General features: G+C 41.6%; 1 protein-coding gene across 1 annotated transcript; it reads left to right on the forward strand.

Moving 5' to 3' along the window:
• The first annotated feature begins 101 nt into the window (after window positions 1-101).
• Window positions 102-608, forward strand: LOC138871902 (uncharacterized). The gene has a single exon (XM_070149824.1). It carries the CDS (start codon window positions 102-104, stop codon window positions 606-608), a length of 507 nt encoding a protein of 168 aa, XP_070005925.1.
• The last annotated feature ends 14753 nt before the right edge of the window (window positions 609-15361 follow it).

The raw sequence follows: 15361 nt of genomic DNA on the forward strand, positions 1-15361 counted from the left end.
AACAAAAAGTCATCACGTTCATCTGGAAAAGCATCATATGCCGCTTCGGCATCCCCAAAGAAATCAGTTGCGACAATGGACCCCAGTTCATCGGGAAAAAGATGACTGAGTTCTTCGAAAAATGGCACATCAAGCAGATACTCTCCACGCCATATCATTCTACTGGCAACGGTCAAGCGGAATCCTCCAATAAAACAATATTGAACATATTAAAGAAAAAGCTCGAGGGCGCCAAAAGGCTATGGCCTGAACTGCTACTAGAGGGGCTATGGGCCTACCACACAATGCCAAAAACCAGCATGGGTGAGACGCCGTATTCACTGGTATACGGTACTAACATAGTCATACCCGTTGAAGTCGGGGAACCTAGCCTGAGATACTCCAATGAGAGTGGACCAAGCAATGACAAAAGCAGATTACAAGACCTGGATGAGGTCGAAGAACGAAGGTATATGGCACACATAAGGATGGTGGCCCAAAAACAACAAGGAGAAAGGTACTATAACAAGAAGGCCAAAGTACGACCATTCAAAGTCGGGGACTACGTGCTAAAAGCCAAAACTCAAGTAGCGAAAGACCCGAATGAAGGGAAATTGGGAACAAACTAGGATGGGCCATATAAAATCACAGAAGTAGCAAGCAAAGGAGTGTTCCAATTAGAAACAATGGAAGGAAAACTACTACAAGATAATTGAAATGTCGCCCACCTCAAGTACTTCCACTTCTGAAAAGAGACGTCGCTCAAGTCATACTCTTTTTCCCTCGCCCGGGTTTTGTCCCAATCGGATTTTCTCAGGGAGGTTTTTAATGAGGCGACGAGGGGGACATCTCAAGGTTTGAAGTATTATTCATTGCCACGCCTACTGATTACATCTCCAGATCGATCAATGAAGGGACTAGATATAAAGAATATCCATTATACGTATGAAATCGACATGTACCGCCATTGAATGAGTGAAGTCGACATGTATATCCGACATATGAATAAAATCACTCCATTATGTACACGAAATCAACACGCCTCCAATGTATGAATAAAACCGGCATTTATGACACTCCAATAAATAAAACAGAGTGCCACCCTCACGACGGGATACTACTTCGGCACCATCTCGAAAGTAATATCCCAATGGCTAAAACCATCGTCGAAGAAAAGAGTTCTAATTCATTTGAACCATGACAGGATACTACTTCGGCACCAGCTTGAAAGTAACATCCCAATGGCTAAGGCCATCTTCGAAGAAAAGAGTTCGACCTCATTCGAACCACGACGGGATGCTACTTCAGCACCAGTTCGAAAGTAACATCCCAATGGCTAAGGCCATCGTCGAAGAAAAGCGTTTGACCACATTCGAACCACGACGGGATACTATTTCGGCACCAGCTCAAAAGTAACATCCCAATGGCTAAGGCTATCGTCGAAGAAAAGAGTTTGACTTCATTCGAACTACGACGGGATACTACTTCAGCACTAACTCGAAAGTAACATCCCAATGGCTAAGGCAACCATTAAAGAAAAGATTTTGACTTCATTCAAACCACGACGGGATACTACTTCGGCACCAGCTCGAAAGTAACATCCCAATGGCCAAGGCCATCAAAGAAAAGATTTCGACTTCATTCGAACCACGACGAGATACTACTTCGGCACCAGCTCGAAAGTAACATCCCAATGGCCAAGGCCATTGTCAAAGAAAACAGTTTGACTTTACTCGAACCACGACGGGATAGTACTTCAGTACCAGCTCGAAAGAAATATCCCTACGTCCAAGGTCGTTGCTAATGAAAAGAGTTCAACTAAACTCACAACCCAACAGGTTTAACATTTCAACAAAGATTCGGAGTAACATGAGTGCGGAAAAAGTCATCGTCAAACAAACAAGAGAAATGGAATAATAACTCAGATGTACACGACCAAAACAATTTTTATTACAACAAATATATTACAAATATTTGTTTTTACAAAGGGCTCAGAGATGCCCTCACAAAAATGGTGAAACAAAAGTAAATACAACCGAAAACTATGCCATATCATTCCCTGTGGCATACACCTCCTCGTACCAAGAATTGGAGGCGAGTTTGTCCGCATCACCAGAACTAATATCATCCCCGCCAGGTGTGATGGGGTCATACCCACATGCCTCACGAGTTGCACGGGCCTTGGCACGCACATCCTGAAGCTCTGTCTTGGATGCCCTCCCGTCAGCATAAAGAGCCTTGTACATATCAAGCCGGGCTTCAGCGTGAACCCACAACTCAAACAAATGGCGAGGCACGACAGGATCAGCCGAAACATGGGATGTAGAGGCCTGCAACTGACGATGCACGTCCTCCGTTTTCAAAGAAGCCACCTGCTCATTTAATGCGGACAACTCCGCCTCCAAACCTTGAATACGCCCCTCAAGTCACGCTACCTTAAGTGTAGACACCTCCGACTCCTTGGCCTGCTCCAACCTACAAACACGGAGGGCATCTTCTAAAGCCGTTGCCTCCGATACGGTGGCTTCCTTGTCCTTTTCGGCATGGGCCAGACTATCAGCAGTTGCGCTCAATTCACTCTTAAGGTCAACGACCTCCACTGCCTTTGTGTTTAGTTCGGTGGTTAAATTGGCCACCTTTGCCTGGAGGTCGGCATTTTCGGCCATCACTCCCTTATTTTGCTTAAGCACATCTTCCCTGACCTTAAGGGCTGCCTCAAGCTCACTACAACGGGCGACGGATTTCATAAGGTCCTCGTCTCGCTCTTTCAATTCCTCGACCTTACACGCCAACTGATCCTCCCTCTGCTTAAGCTCATCATGGAACAGCTGAAATTCACGATCCTGAGTAAAAATGCCGGCCATCGCACGATGCTTGGTGCAGTATTCTTGATACTTAGAGGACATTTTCCCATAGATGTTCGTCCTCCTCCTTTCCCGATGCTCACGCTTTATCTCCATGATGAGGGTCTAATATGAAAAACCAAGTTAAAATAAAGAGATGGGCCAAGAATAGTAAAACAGATCCAACGATGAAAAGAAAATAAAGGCACTCACCCGAAGAGCCATGCTGGAAATGCTCCATGACAACTCCGCATCGTTCATCGCTCTAAGTGCCTTGCTCTCAAGAGCAATACATAAAGGGGCAAAAACGGACGCCACCTGATCACAGTTTGACAGCAAGTCATAGTCTCAGGGACAACTATGTGTCGATCAGAACCCTCCATTCTGACCTCTACGTGAGTGTGACAATACAAAAATTCACGTACATCCCCTAGGTCGACGTCCAAACTCGAGTCGTCGCCCTCGGCACGTAAAGCCCCTCCGACAGTAGATGATGTGCCACCCTCGGCAGAGCGCATAGACCCCCTCCTTGGTAAAACCCTTCTATTTAGGGAGACATCCCCGCCAAGATGGCATTGGCCATAAACGGGGGCACCAGTGCCGTCTCCGACGCACCTGTCCCACTCTTACTAGTATCAACGGCCACACCTTTCCCGAGCTCTGCCCCTCTTTTTTCTCAATGAAGATTCGTCCCCATTAGAGGACTCATCCACGATGTGATGAACCGGTAAAGAAGAGATCTCTTCCCTCATAACCATATCCCGGGAGGAGTCTCTCACCTATACCGGCTGAGCACGACCCTCTCGGACGAACTCATCCAAAGTGATATGCATTCTTGTGGAGGCGACTGCCTGGCAAAATGCAGGGACTGGGGCCCTCCGCCTAGAAGCTCCACGACCTGTCATCACAAAGAGCCGTATCAGTATACAATGGCAAACAACCGAAGAGTGGTATAGAGGAAGAAACTTACCGGATAAGACCTCCGGCCCAAAGCGTTTCACAAAAGCGGGCTAGTCCCGAGTCTCCACTGCATGAAGCAGCAAACGGGTTACCCAATCCCTTATACTGGCGATGGGACGGGGTGGATGCCCCATATCTGCAAAAGAGAGCCGCAAATAAACACTAAGTTGGACATAAAAAAAAGTAAGAAATTTATGACACCTACGATTCTCATTCCACCGCTTCGGGAATCTAGCGGGGTCTGACACGATGTTTTCAGTTCTGACAAAGAAATACTTATGCCAAAATATGCGACTCGCCCTATCGTCAGTTCCGACCACTAGTCCTTTGGTTCCACGGTGCCTCAGATGCACCATAGTACCCCTGTGAAAGCTAGGAGAAAACAAATGCAGTAGGTGGTGAACGGTAACTTCTCACTCTGCCAACTCCGCATATTTTGTCAACACCAGAAGTATTTTGTACGTGTACGGAGAAAGTTGCGCCGGGCAAACCTGATAAAATCGATAGAATTCTTCTACTAACGGGAGAAGGGGGAAGGAATGACCAATCATAAAGGGGCATTCATAAAAAGCACAATACCCTGTTCTATGGACCTCCACGAAGTCCCTTCCCATTGGAACCATCTCGATATGAGGGAAAATGTTGTATTTAGTGCGGATGGCATAAATATAGGGCTGCTCTATTTCAGATACTACCAAAGCGGGAGTAGGAGCAGGTTCTTTAAGAAAGTCACTTCGAGACATGGGGTGTCTCGGCAGTAACTCGTCTACGGTGGGAAAACTATCCCCTTCCTCCACCGTCATCTCCTCACCACCAGGAGGGAGCGCCATGGACAGCGGGGTGGCGTCAGAAATCCCCTCACGATATCAATGTGTTCTAGGAATATCTATGGCGAAAGATGTGTTGATAAAACAGAAAAACCTAAGAACGGCGAACGGAAGAGAGAAAGCAAAGAAATCGCTAGAGCAAAAGCTGAGGGTATAAGAAGGAATAACCAAAGAAGAAATGGCCAAGAGTTTTTGAAAAAACAAACCCTCTACCTATTTAAAGGGTTGGGTAGCGCCAGAATCGAAGCGGAAGGCTACAAAATGGCACCAAAATCGAAGCGACAAACCATCAGCCTCTTTCTCGGAAATGCGCGTAATGATGACGCACGTGGAATGACATCATTTCCCAACAAGACAAACCACCCAGGATATCGTGAAACACGCTAACCTTCCGTTGTTGGCCAAACCATTACAATTCGTAATCCAAATTTCTCCGCAGGTGTGGGCGATGTCTACTTATCGAGGACTCACCAAGCCGTAACCTCAACAAGCGGAGGGACTAACTATATAAGTCCAAATTTGGATGACCATAACCACTGACGAGTATGGAAAGGGACGAGGCCCTTATGACGCAACGTCCTTTGGTCGTTGTAGAGGGTGACGACTGACAACGGTCAATGAACGCACAACATTTGTAATAGTGTAGGCATATCAAAAGACAGTAGGAATATGCTTTTTGAATATTCTTTATATTACAATTTTTAGGGTTCAAGAGGGGATGGTCCCTTATAAATAGAGGGGAAAAACTTTGTAAAGGGGGATCGAAAAGTGAATACAAAAAAGGCAACTTCTACTTATTATAGTTCGGGAATCCACACATCATTTATTACCTTGGTCAATAGCATCCATTGAAATATTTCTCTACATTCGAAGTTATTATATTTACGCTTAATCGTTTGGTTTTGACATATTAAGAAGCATTATTCACCTTGTTCATCCCTTGCATCTTTCAATCTAGATTTTATTATGCTTGACCGAGATTTACTTCTTCATCTTCATTAATTGGTTTAATCTGTTTCAATATCTTTTGGTCAAACAACTTGGACGATTTTCTTCCCTGACAACAACATGGGGTGTTAGGAAATGGAGATGTATAAAGAATCTTTGGATCTAGTGAATGAACTACATAAATTGACAATGTAGTTAGTGAACAAGCTTTGGTATATTCCCTTTAGTCAACCCTTTACAGTGTGCTCTTATCAAAAAATGAAGATCTCTCTCTAGTTCTTTATCTCTTCCTATTTATAGGAGATATCCCTGGAAAACACTAAAAAAAATTACAATAGAAAAATATTTAATGGAATATTCCCTCTTTCTACTCTAACTTATCCTACCATTACTTTCATACGCCCGTTGCTCGACCTCGGCGCTAATCTCTCTTAAGATGACTCCTCGCCCTTATGCCATGGTCGGCTTAATCCTCGACCACGTCCATTTGCAACTATTAAGTCTAATCGAAATTTTGACCAATACAGTTTGTCCCTCTGATTGTTAAGGTTGTGATCTTGGACGTCCTTGATAAGTGGATCTTGTTGATCGCTGCCAACTCGACGCTACACTAAGGTAGGAAGAGCGGGTCGCAATAGCTTTTACCTGGTATAAGGGTCGGGATCGATTTCCTCAAGGAGCTAGTAGTGGAGCTATAAAAATGTTGGTTCACCAGATTGCAGGGATTCCTCTGATTCTCTTAACTTCTCATAATTTGTGATCCAGGAATCAGGAAGAATTTTGACAAGTTCATCTCTGGAAATTTGTCTGGGTATTTGGGTGCACATGGTGTTTCCTTTGGTAGCATCAATATTTAAGAGTAAAGCATTTTCTCCTTCGGGAAGGCAAAGATCCATGGCATGATTTTGAACTCGCCACGCCATTTGGTGATGAAGAGTGGCTTGGATTGAATCTTTAGCTTGAGGGGCTCCTTGGATTTGGACTTGGTTTTTTAGAGCTTCAGTTAAGTATGGATCATAAAGGGACATGTTGAAATTTGGAAAGATAGTTATGAAGACAGTTCCAGCATTCAAGGTAACTTCTACAGTACCCAAATTTACATGTTGGTACTCTAAGTATCTTGTATCTAGAAGAGAAAGTCGAGCTACAACAGGTTGACCTTTTCTTCCGTGATATGTTAAAGCAATTCGGATAGCACCAAAATGGATATGGGTAAAACCATGATCTCTCCATTGTCTGGGAAAATCATCTGGGATTTGAAGAGTGATAAATTGTTCCTCTCGAGTGGCAAGAATAGGATGCTGGTCAAGTTTTGAGGCAGCAACATATTCTTTGACCCCTTTTGGTCTGTGTTGGACTAAGGAACAAATTTGGGTCCAGGGTGCAAAAGATTTTTTGGCGAAAGCTGAGTAGGGGTTTATGAGGGGTAGTTCAATAGAAGATACTTTTTGTTCATCGGGCAGGATATCTACTTCATAAAGGTAATCATATTTTTTGGACAGGGTTTTATATAAAGTAGGAGACATATTCATTTTTGCTAGGGAAGAGGATGATGGAAATGACTCAGACATATTTAGCAAACTGTTCCTCCCTCCGAAAGGATGGGCTGGCTCTGATACCACAGTATAAGGAACAGAGTAAGAGACTCCAAGAGAGCAAACTATATCATAGATACGAAAGTTTCCCTACAAAGGGGCTGGCTTCAACAACTCATAAGGGACGACTTGCCAAGCTACACAAATAGTTAATTTGTTTATAGTCGCAAAAGTTTTCCTACAAAGGGGCTGGCTTTAACAACTCATAAGGGACGGCTTGCCAAGCTACACAACTCAGAAAACTTTTGTACTATAACCAACGTTATCTGTTTATAACTCAGAAAACTTTCGTACTACAATAAGCTAACTTTAAAAGAGTATTCTTACTCTATTTTCATACATGGACCGGCCTTTCCATCCATTCGAAAGAAAGAACAAGAGAGAAATTTAGAAAGCACTCATATGTAATATATCACAAAAGATTTACAAAGGTTACAAGATGATCCTACCATTACTACAAGGCCTCCTTTATATAGGGCTAGGAGGTTATTACAAGACAAACTTTTAAGATAAAATAAACCTATCTTACATGGCTAACTTATCTACATGTAGGTCCTTCTTGGCATGTGAAGGACTTTAGGCAAACCAACTAAAAAACACCTGAAAACATGTGAAAGTGGTGAAATATACATGGTGTAGCATGTGAATTCATGAGGGAGCATGTGACGCCATGTAAAAGTATCGTGTTGCATGTGATGAAGCATGTGGAAGAATGTGAAAAACAAGTAAAAGTGGGGCCCGGATAGTATAGAAAGATGTGGGAATTTGTCTTGGCATGGGTAGGATATTTTTTAGGGTTTTTTGTAGGTAATGTAGGATTATGGTGGGATTATCAGGGATTTAGATAATTAATTCTAGGGTTGTCTTCTAGGCATCTTTTCAAAGACCTTATGTAGTAATGCCTTGAACTGGACTGTCCTTCTCCGCTGTACTCTTTCTCCTTTGGATTGAGAGATGTAATCCGCAACTTTAATCTGGAAATGTCATGAGTGATCTTTTCTCGGATGACTTCGTATGGAGTTTGATATTCTTTTGTTGCTTCTCGGACTATTTCCCAGTGAGGATGAGTGTTGGTGTAATTCCAGCTTGCCCAATCTTTTGGCCATATCTCTTTCGGGATGCACCTATTTTGCTGAAAAAGGATTCTTTGTGCCTCAGTATATTCTTCCTCCATTGATAAAATTGACACGGGAAATTTCCACCAGAATGATGCCTCTGCTTGTGCTTGGACTTTTCCATTGATGATCTTTACTGGCCTATAAAACATGAATACCTTTGCTGTGTAGGAATCGCTGAAGCATTTCATCCAATATCTTCTAGGCTTGAACCATAATAAAAATACTTTAAGAGCTGGTGTAATGTTATCAAAATCCTTGAAGACGTTGCATTTTAATTCCATGAAAATATAATACTGATGGCATAGGTACCAGAAAAACCATAATAATTCTTGTGGAAAATCCTTGGCTTGAGCAATGAATATGTGGCAGAATGGATATTCTGGATTGACACCATAAGGCTTGAGAATGGATCCTCCATATTGCCGGAAAACTTGGAGCTCATAATGAGTTCTTCTTTCCATAATAATTTACGGGTCAAAGGGATCCATGAGGTTGAACACCTCCGGTGGATGATTTGATGGCTTTAGTGAACCTGTTCCTGATGCATTTGAAAACATGAAGATGTGGCTGATTAGCTCCTGTTTTGTCTTCATTTTTGCGGGTGAAAATCTCTTTGAGAATTCTTCTGGTCGAGATAGAAAATCTGCAAGAATATTATCCTTTCCTTTCAGGTGCCTAACTTGAAATTTGTATGGAGAGAACCATTGAGCCCATCTGAGAATATGAGGATTAGGAATAATTTTTGAATTTATCTGGATCATCTTTGGGAAGGCCTTCATATCCATTTCTGTTAGAAATTCTGTATGGATAAGGAAGAAATTGAATTTCTTGATTCCATTCTTTACTGCAAGAAATTCCTTAAAAGTGGAGTGATAATGTTGCTCGGCATCTTTGAACTTTCCACTGGCGTATCCGCATATTTTCCTCTGGCCATCTTTTTCTTCATATAAAACAGCACTCCAAAATTCGTGGCTGGCATCAGTTTGCAATATCTTTTTTCCATCTGATGGGATGTAGAGAGACTTGACATTTTTTTAAATTTCCTTTATTTTTCTGACTGCTTCATCTTGTTTCTCTCCCCATACTGGAGCATTTTTCTTGAGCATTTCTGTGAGCGGTGAAATGTATGTAGAGATATTTGGGATGAAATCTCTTACATAATTTATTATCCCCAAGAACTGTTGGATCTGCTTTGTTGTGAGGTTGGTATCCGGAAATTTGAGTAATTCCTGACATATATGTGGTCCTGGACTGTATTCCCCTTGGGCAAAATGCATTCCGAGAAAATCAATCTCCTTTTGAGCAAGAACCATCTTTTTTGCAGAAAGCATGATCCCGTACTGTGTTATTAAGGCCTCAAATTGACGAAGCAAGTTGACATGTTCTTCCAATGTATTTCTAAATAGCAAGATGTCATCAATGTATACTAAGGAGGTATGGAGGATGGGTTGGTAGATTTTTATCATGGCTTTTTGAAATAAAGAGGGTGCGGTTTTTAACCCGAAGGGCATGACTTTCCATTGGAAGTGATGATCGGGGATGCAAAATCTCGTCTTGGGTCTTTCTTCAGGGTGGATTCCCAATTGCCAAAATCCAAATTTTAAATCAAACTTGGAAAAATATTTGGCTTTGGCTAAATGGGAGAAAAGGGTAAGTTTATTTGGGATAGGGAACTTATCATCTTGGAGGAGATGGTTAAGTGGCTGGTAATTGATGACTAACCTGAGTTTTCCTCTTGTCTGTTCAGCTCTTTTGTTGACATAAAATGCTTCGCATGCCCATTGTGAGTCTGATGGCTCTATCAGATCAAATTCCAAAAGTTCTTCACATTCTTTCTTTGCAAGCTGAAGATGGTCTGGATTCATTCCTGAATGGCTGGCTTTTGTTGGATTGATATTTTCATTCTTCTTGAAAGGGAGTTTAATAAAAAACTCTTCGTTTTTCCATAACGGGCATTTTCCTTTCTTCATGAAGTCCTTGTGGGATTCAGCACATGAATGTTCAATGAGGTTCTGCTCAATCTCTTTGATTTGTTCGTCGTTGGTGATTTGGAATAGCCTTGGAATCTCAGAATAAGGTCTGAACTGCTTTTTAAAAGCTATCCCGTTAGCTTTGATCTGGAGTTGATCTCTAAGTTGTCTGTAAATGTCGAATCCAATAATAAGATCCTTTCCTAGTACATCAGATCCTAGCAGCTTGGTTCTATACTTTAATCCTGGAAAGAACTCAATTGTGACTGGGTGCTTTGTAACAACAGTTGTGGTCAAGATTGCATTTGATGCAGTGTTGAAATCCTTAAAATGCGGCACCCATTGATCTTCAGGGAGAACAGCAGGATTTATGCGTGAAGAAGCAGCTCCGGTATCGATGAAAGCAATAACTCGAGTTGGTTTATCCCATTTGGATGAATAGACCTTGAGTTCTACTTGAGGAACGACTGCGAGAGCGTTGATCTCCTCTCGGGCTTCGATCACTGGTTCTGAAATTTGGTATTGCTCATTGCCTTAATCTTCATAGATATCAAGAGAGAATAAAGTTTCTTCATTAGGTTCATCATCCACAGAGAATATGGATTCAAGGTTCTCCTCTTTTCCAAGATGTATGCCAGTGTAATCTTCGATTTCTTCAAGGAGTTTGACAGATCTTCTTGATTGTGGACAATTTTTTGAAAAATGTCCAATCTTATGGCAAATAAAGCATCTGTTGTTCTTGTGAAATTTCCTGGCCTTCTGCGTCTGAAATATTTTGTGCGTCTCTTGGACCTTGATTTCCCGTCTGGAATTCTTGGCCATCTGAATCTCCTGAATTCTCTCCTTCGCCTGGATGTGCGGCAGGAACATCCTAATCCGGTGATTAGATCAGATTTGCGGCATGCTCTGCCAAGCGCTGGACTGTGCTGGATGATTTGTTTTAGGGCTGAGCGCTTTGTACAAATGTCATCCAATGCAACGAAAATAGCTTGCCTAATGTAACCAATTTGTGGGATTGTTATAGACTGAAACTTTTCTTCAATGATGGTCATGGTTCGGCTTGCCAACAACTTTGGAAGGGAAGAGACAAAGGCTTGCTTCAGATTGATGTCTCCTCCGATTTCAAAGTATATCTTTGCCATTTTTTGAAAATGCCTGTCAATGTCATTTCTGTCGAAAGACACACACTTCATCTCGAAGAGTTGTCTTCGCATTTTCTCTTGTCTTTGGCCAGCATCTCCACAAAAAACTTCATGTAGGATTCTGATGTTGAGGGAATAATCTTGGGAAGTAAGAAAAGTATTTTTGTCTTGAATTCCAAGTGAGTTCCACCAATCTCTGAGGATTCCTGAGAACCGTGAAGTCAGTTCTGACAGGATGATATACTTTTCTCGTTCCACCAAATTTTTGGTCACCATCCAAGTATAGAAGTCTTGGATCCTTTGATGCCATCTTGAAACCTTGACGTCATCTAAGGTGAAAGTGTGGAAGCCAGTTCCAACTGGTTTTGACGCCATGGGCTCATATCTCCTTTCTGGGATTGGCTCATCTCTCATGCCTTCTTGTTCCTCATCTACTTCAGATTCTTCCGGGACTCTTGGCTGGTTTACAAATATTGGAGGATTGTTGTCTTCGGAAGAGTTTATTGTGGATTCATTGCTTGATTGAGAACTATCTTCCATTGTTTCATCGTCTGATGAATTCAGAGATTCCGACCATGGAGTATCTTCTTCTGATATGTACCTTGGCTGGGAGACATAGAGGTCTGGAGCCTTCTGGTCAGAAATCATCAGATTGTCGGGGTTGGACCCTTTTGAACTTTCTCCTTGGTCTCGCCTTTTCTTGGTTTTTTTCTGTGCTGCAAGGGCATCTTTCCTTTCCCAAACCATTTTTGCGATATCAAAATCATTTTCTTCTTTTAAGGGTTGGGTGAAAGAGATTGGATTTTGTGAGATAAGTGGCAAAGTAGAAAGGGTGTAGTCTAATTTAGGTGGGGAATATGCTTGTGGAGACATAGGAAAGAAGGTAGGTTTTGAGGAGTAGACTGGGGTTTTTTGTGGCTCAAAGTGGTCATTTCTCAGAAGTTGAATTTGTTCTTTGATAGAAATCGTCTCCTTTTGTTGTTGTTGGAAGAACTTGAAAAGTGAAGTTCCTGGCGGACAAATCTCATATTGTAAATTTGCCAATCTTTGTTCCAAGGCTTTGATTAGTCCGGCATGTTGAGACGATGTCTGCTCTATCCTTTTCTCAATTGTTTCCACTTTGCTCATCATTTTGTTTTGTGCATGGGCCACGTTCTTTATGGTGTTGTCTATGTTGTTCAGCACCTTGTTTTGGCAGATGGAGTTTTCTGATTGCCAGTTCATTGTTGCTTCGATGTCACTTGTTGGGGGTTTTTCTCCAGTGGGTAGCACTATGTTTTTCTTGGGAATTTTTGGAGCATGGGTTATACCCTCTTTTTCAAAAGGTTGAAGTGAAGGAAAATCAAGGTTATGACTGGAGCTTGAAGGACTTAGCATGAATATCTGTGGTTGTGTGGGATTTGTGGTTTTTTGAGTTGGTGTAGTTTCAGGTTTAGGTAGATTTTTGGATTCTGGGGTATGAGCTGATGGTGATTTAGGTTTAGGTGTGATTTCATTATCCTCCCAGCTTGGAGTGAATTTTTCTGGTAATTTTGGTCATTCCTGGGGTTTGTAACTGACAAGAAATTCATATTTACCTGGACGGCTTAATGAGCCAATTGAAGGATCTTTATTTTCATATTTGGCTCGAAATTGTTTTTCAGTGGTTTTCCCTTTTTCTTGGATTTTGGTTTGCTTTTGTTGATGCCGAACCTTGCATCATATTCTCCAATTGGATCTTCGAAACAGTCTTGATAGTTGCAATCAAGATCCCAAGGGCAGTGTCCCGTAAAGGGGTATTTGAACCACCAAGTTCTTTTTCCTTCTTTATCAAAATTTTGACACCAGTCATGTTCTTCCATGATACTTTGTATATTCCAAAAAAACTCTCCATCCGGTTCAGGATATGTATCTGTTGTATCTTTGGGTTGAATCATTTGGCAAGAGAAGATGGTTTTATTTGGTTTTTTGAGATGGGAATGGTCAAAGCTTATGCAAACGGTTTTGTCATTTCTTTTGGTAAAAGTTGGTTCACCAGATTGCAGGGATTCCTCCGATTCTCTTAACTTCTCATAATTTGTGATCCAGGAATCAGGAAGAATTTTGACAAGTGCATCTCTGGAAATTTGTCTGGGTATTTGGGTGCACATGGTGTTTCCTTTGGTAGCATCAATATTTAAGAGTAAAGCATTTTCTCCTCCGGGAAGGCAAAGATCCATGGCATGATTTTGAACTCGCCACGTCATTTGGTGATGAAGAGTGGCTTGGATGGAACCTTTAGCTTGAGGGGCTCCTTGGATTTGGACTTGGATTTTTAGAGCTTCAGTTAAGTATGGATCATAAAGGGGCATGTTGAAATTTGGAAAGATAGTTATGAAGACAATTCCAGCATTCAAGGTAATTTCTACAGTACCCAAATTTGCATGTTGGTACTCTAAGTATCTTGTATCTAGAAGAGAAAGTCGAGCTACAACAGGTTGACCTTTTCTTCCATAATATGTTAAAGCAATTCGGATAGCACCAAAATGGATATACGTAAAACCATGATCTCTCCATTGTCTGGGAAAATCATCTGGGATTTGAAGAGTGATAAATTGTTCCTCTCGAGTGGAAAGAATAGGATGCTGGTCAAGTTTTGAGGCAGCAACATATTCTTTGACCCCTTTTGGTCTGTGTTGGACTAAGGAACAAATTTGGGTCCATGGTGCAAAAGATGTTTTGGCGAAAGCTGAGTAGGGGTTTATGAGGGGTAGTTCAGTAGAAGATACTTTTTGTTCATCGGGCAGGATATCTACTTCATAAAGGTAATCATATTTTTTGGACAGGGTTTTATATAAAGTAGGAGACATATTCATTTTTGCTAGGGAAGAGGATGATGGAAATGACTCAGACATATTTAGCAAACTGTTCCTCCCTCCGAAAGGATGGGCTGGCTCTGATACCACAGTATAAGGAACAGAGTAAGAGATTCCAAGAGAGCAAACTATATCATAGATACGAAAGTTTCCCTACAAAGGGGCTGGCTTCAACAACCCATAAGGGACGGCTTGCCAAGCTACACAAACAGTTAATTTGTTTATAGTCGCAAAAGTTTTCCTACAAAGGGGCTGGCTTCAACAACCCATAAGGGACGGCTTGCCAAGCTACACAGCTTAGAAAACTTTTGTACTATAACCAACGTTATCTGTTTATAACTCAGAAAACTTTTGTACTACAATAAGCTAACTTTAAAAGAGTATTCTTACTCTATTTTCATACATGGACCGGCCTTTCCATCCATTCGAAAGAAAGAACAAGAGAGAAATTTAGAAAGCACTCATATGTAATATATCACAAAAGATTTACAAAGGTTACAAGATGATCCTACCATTACTACAAGGCCTCCTTTATATAGGGCTAGGAGGTTATTACAAGACAAACTTTTAAGATAAAATAAACCTATCTTACATGGCTAACTTATATACATGTGGGTCCTTCTTGGCATGTGAAGGACTTTAGGGCAAACCAACTAAAAAACACCTGAAAACATGTGAAAGTGGTGAAATATACATGGTGTAGCATGTGAATGCATGAGGGAGCATGTGACGCCATGTGAAAGTATTGTGTTGCATGTGATGAAGCATGTGGATGCATGTGGAAGCATGTGAAAAACAAGTAAAAGTGGGGCCCGGATAGTATAGAAAGATGTGGGAATTTGTCTTGGCATGGGTAGGATATTTTTTAGGGTTTTTGGTAGGTAATGTAAGATTATGGTGGGATTATCAGGGATTTAGATAATTTATTCTAGGGTTGTCTTCTAGGCATCTTTTCAAAGACCTTGTGTAATAATGCCTTGAACTGGACGGTCCTTCTCCGCTGTGCTCTTTCTCCTTTGGATTGAGAGATGTAATCCGCAACTTTAATCTGGAAATGTCATGAGTGATCTTTTCTCGGATGACTTCGTATGGAGTTTGATATTCTTTTGTTGCTTCTCGGACTCTTTCCCAGTGAGGATGAGTGT

This window comes from Nicotiana sylvestris, chromosome 6 (assembly GCF_000393655.2).
Source record: "Nicotiana sylvestris chromosome 6, ASM39365v2, whole genome shotgun sequence".
NCBI classification, from domain to species: Eukaryota; Viridiplantae; Streptophyta; class Magnoliopsida; order Solanales; family Solanaceae; genus Nicotiana; species Nicotiana sylvestris.

Bases quoted from the DNA above. Each gene is read 5' to 3' on its own strand.
- LOC138871902 (XM_070149824.1), top strand. From the start codon at position 102: ATGACTGAGTTCTTCGAAAAATGGCACATCAAGCAGATACTCTCCACG.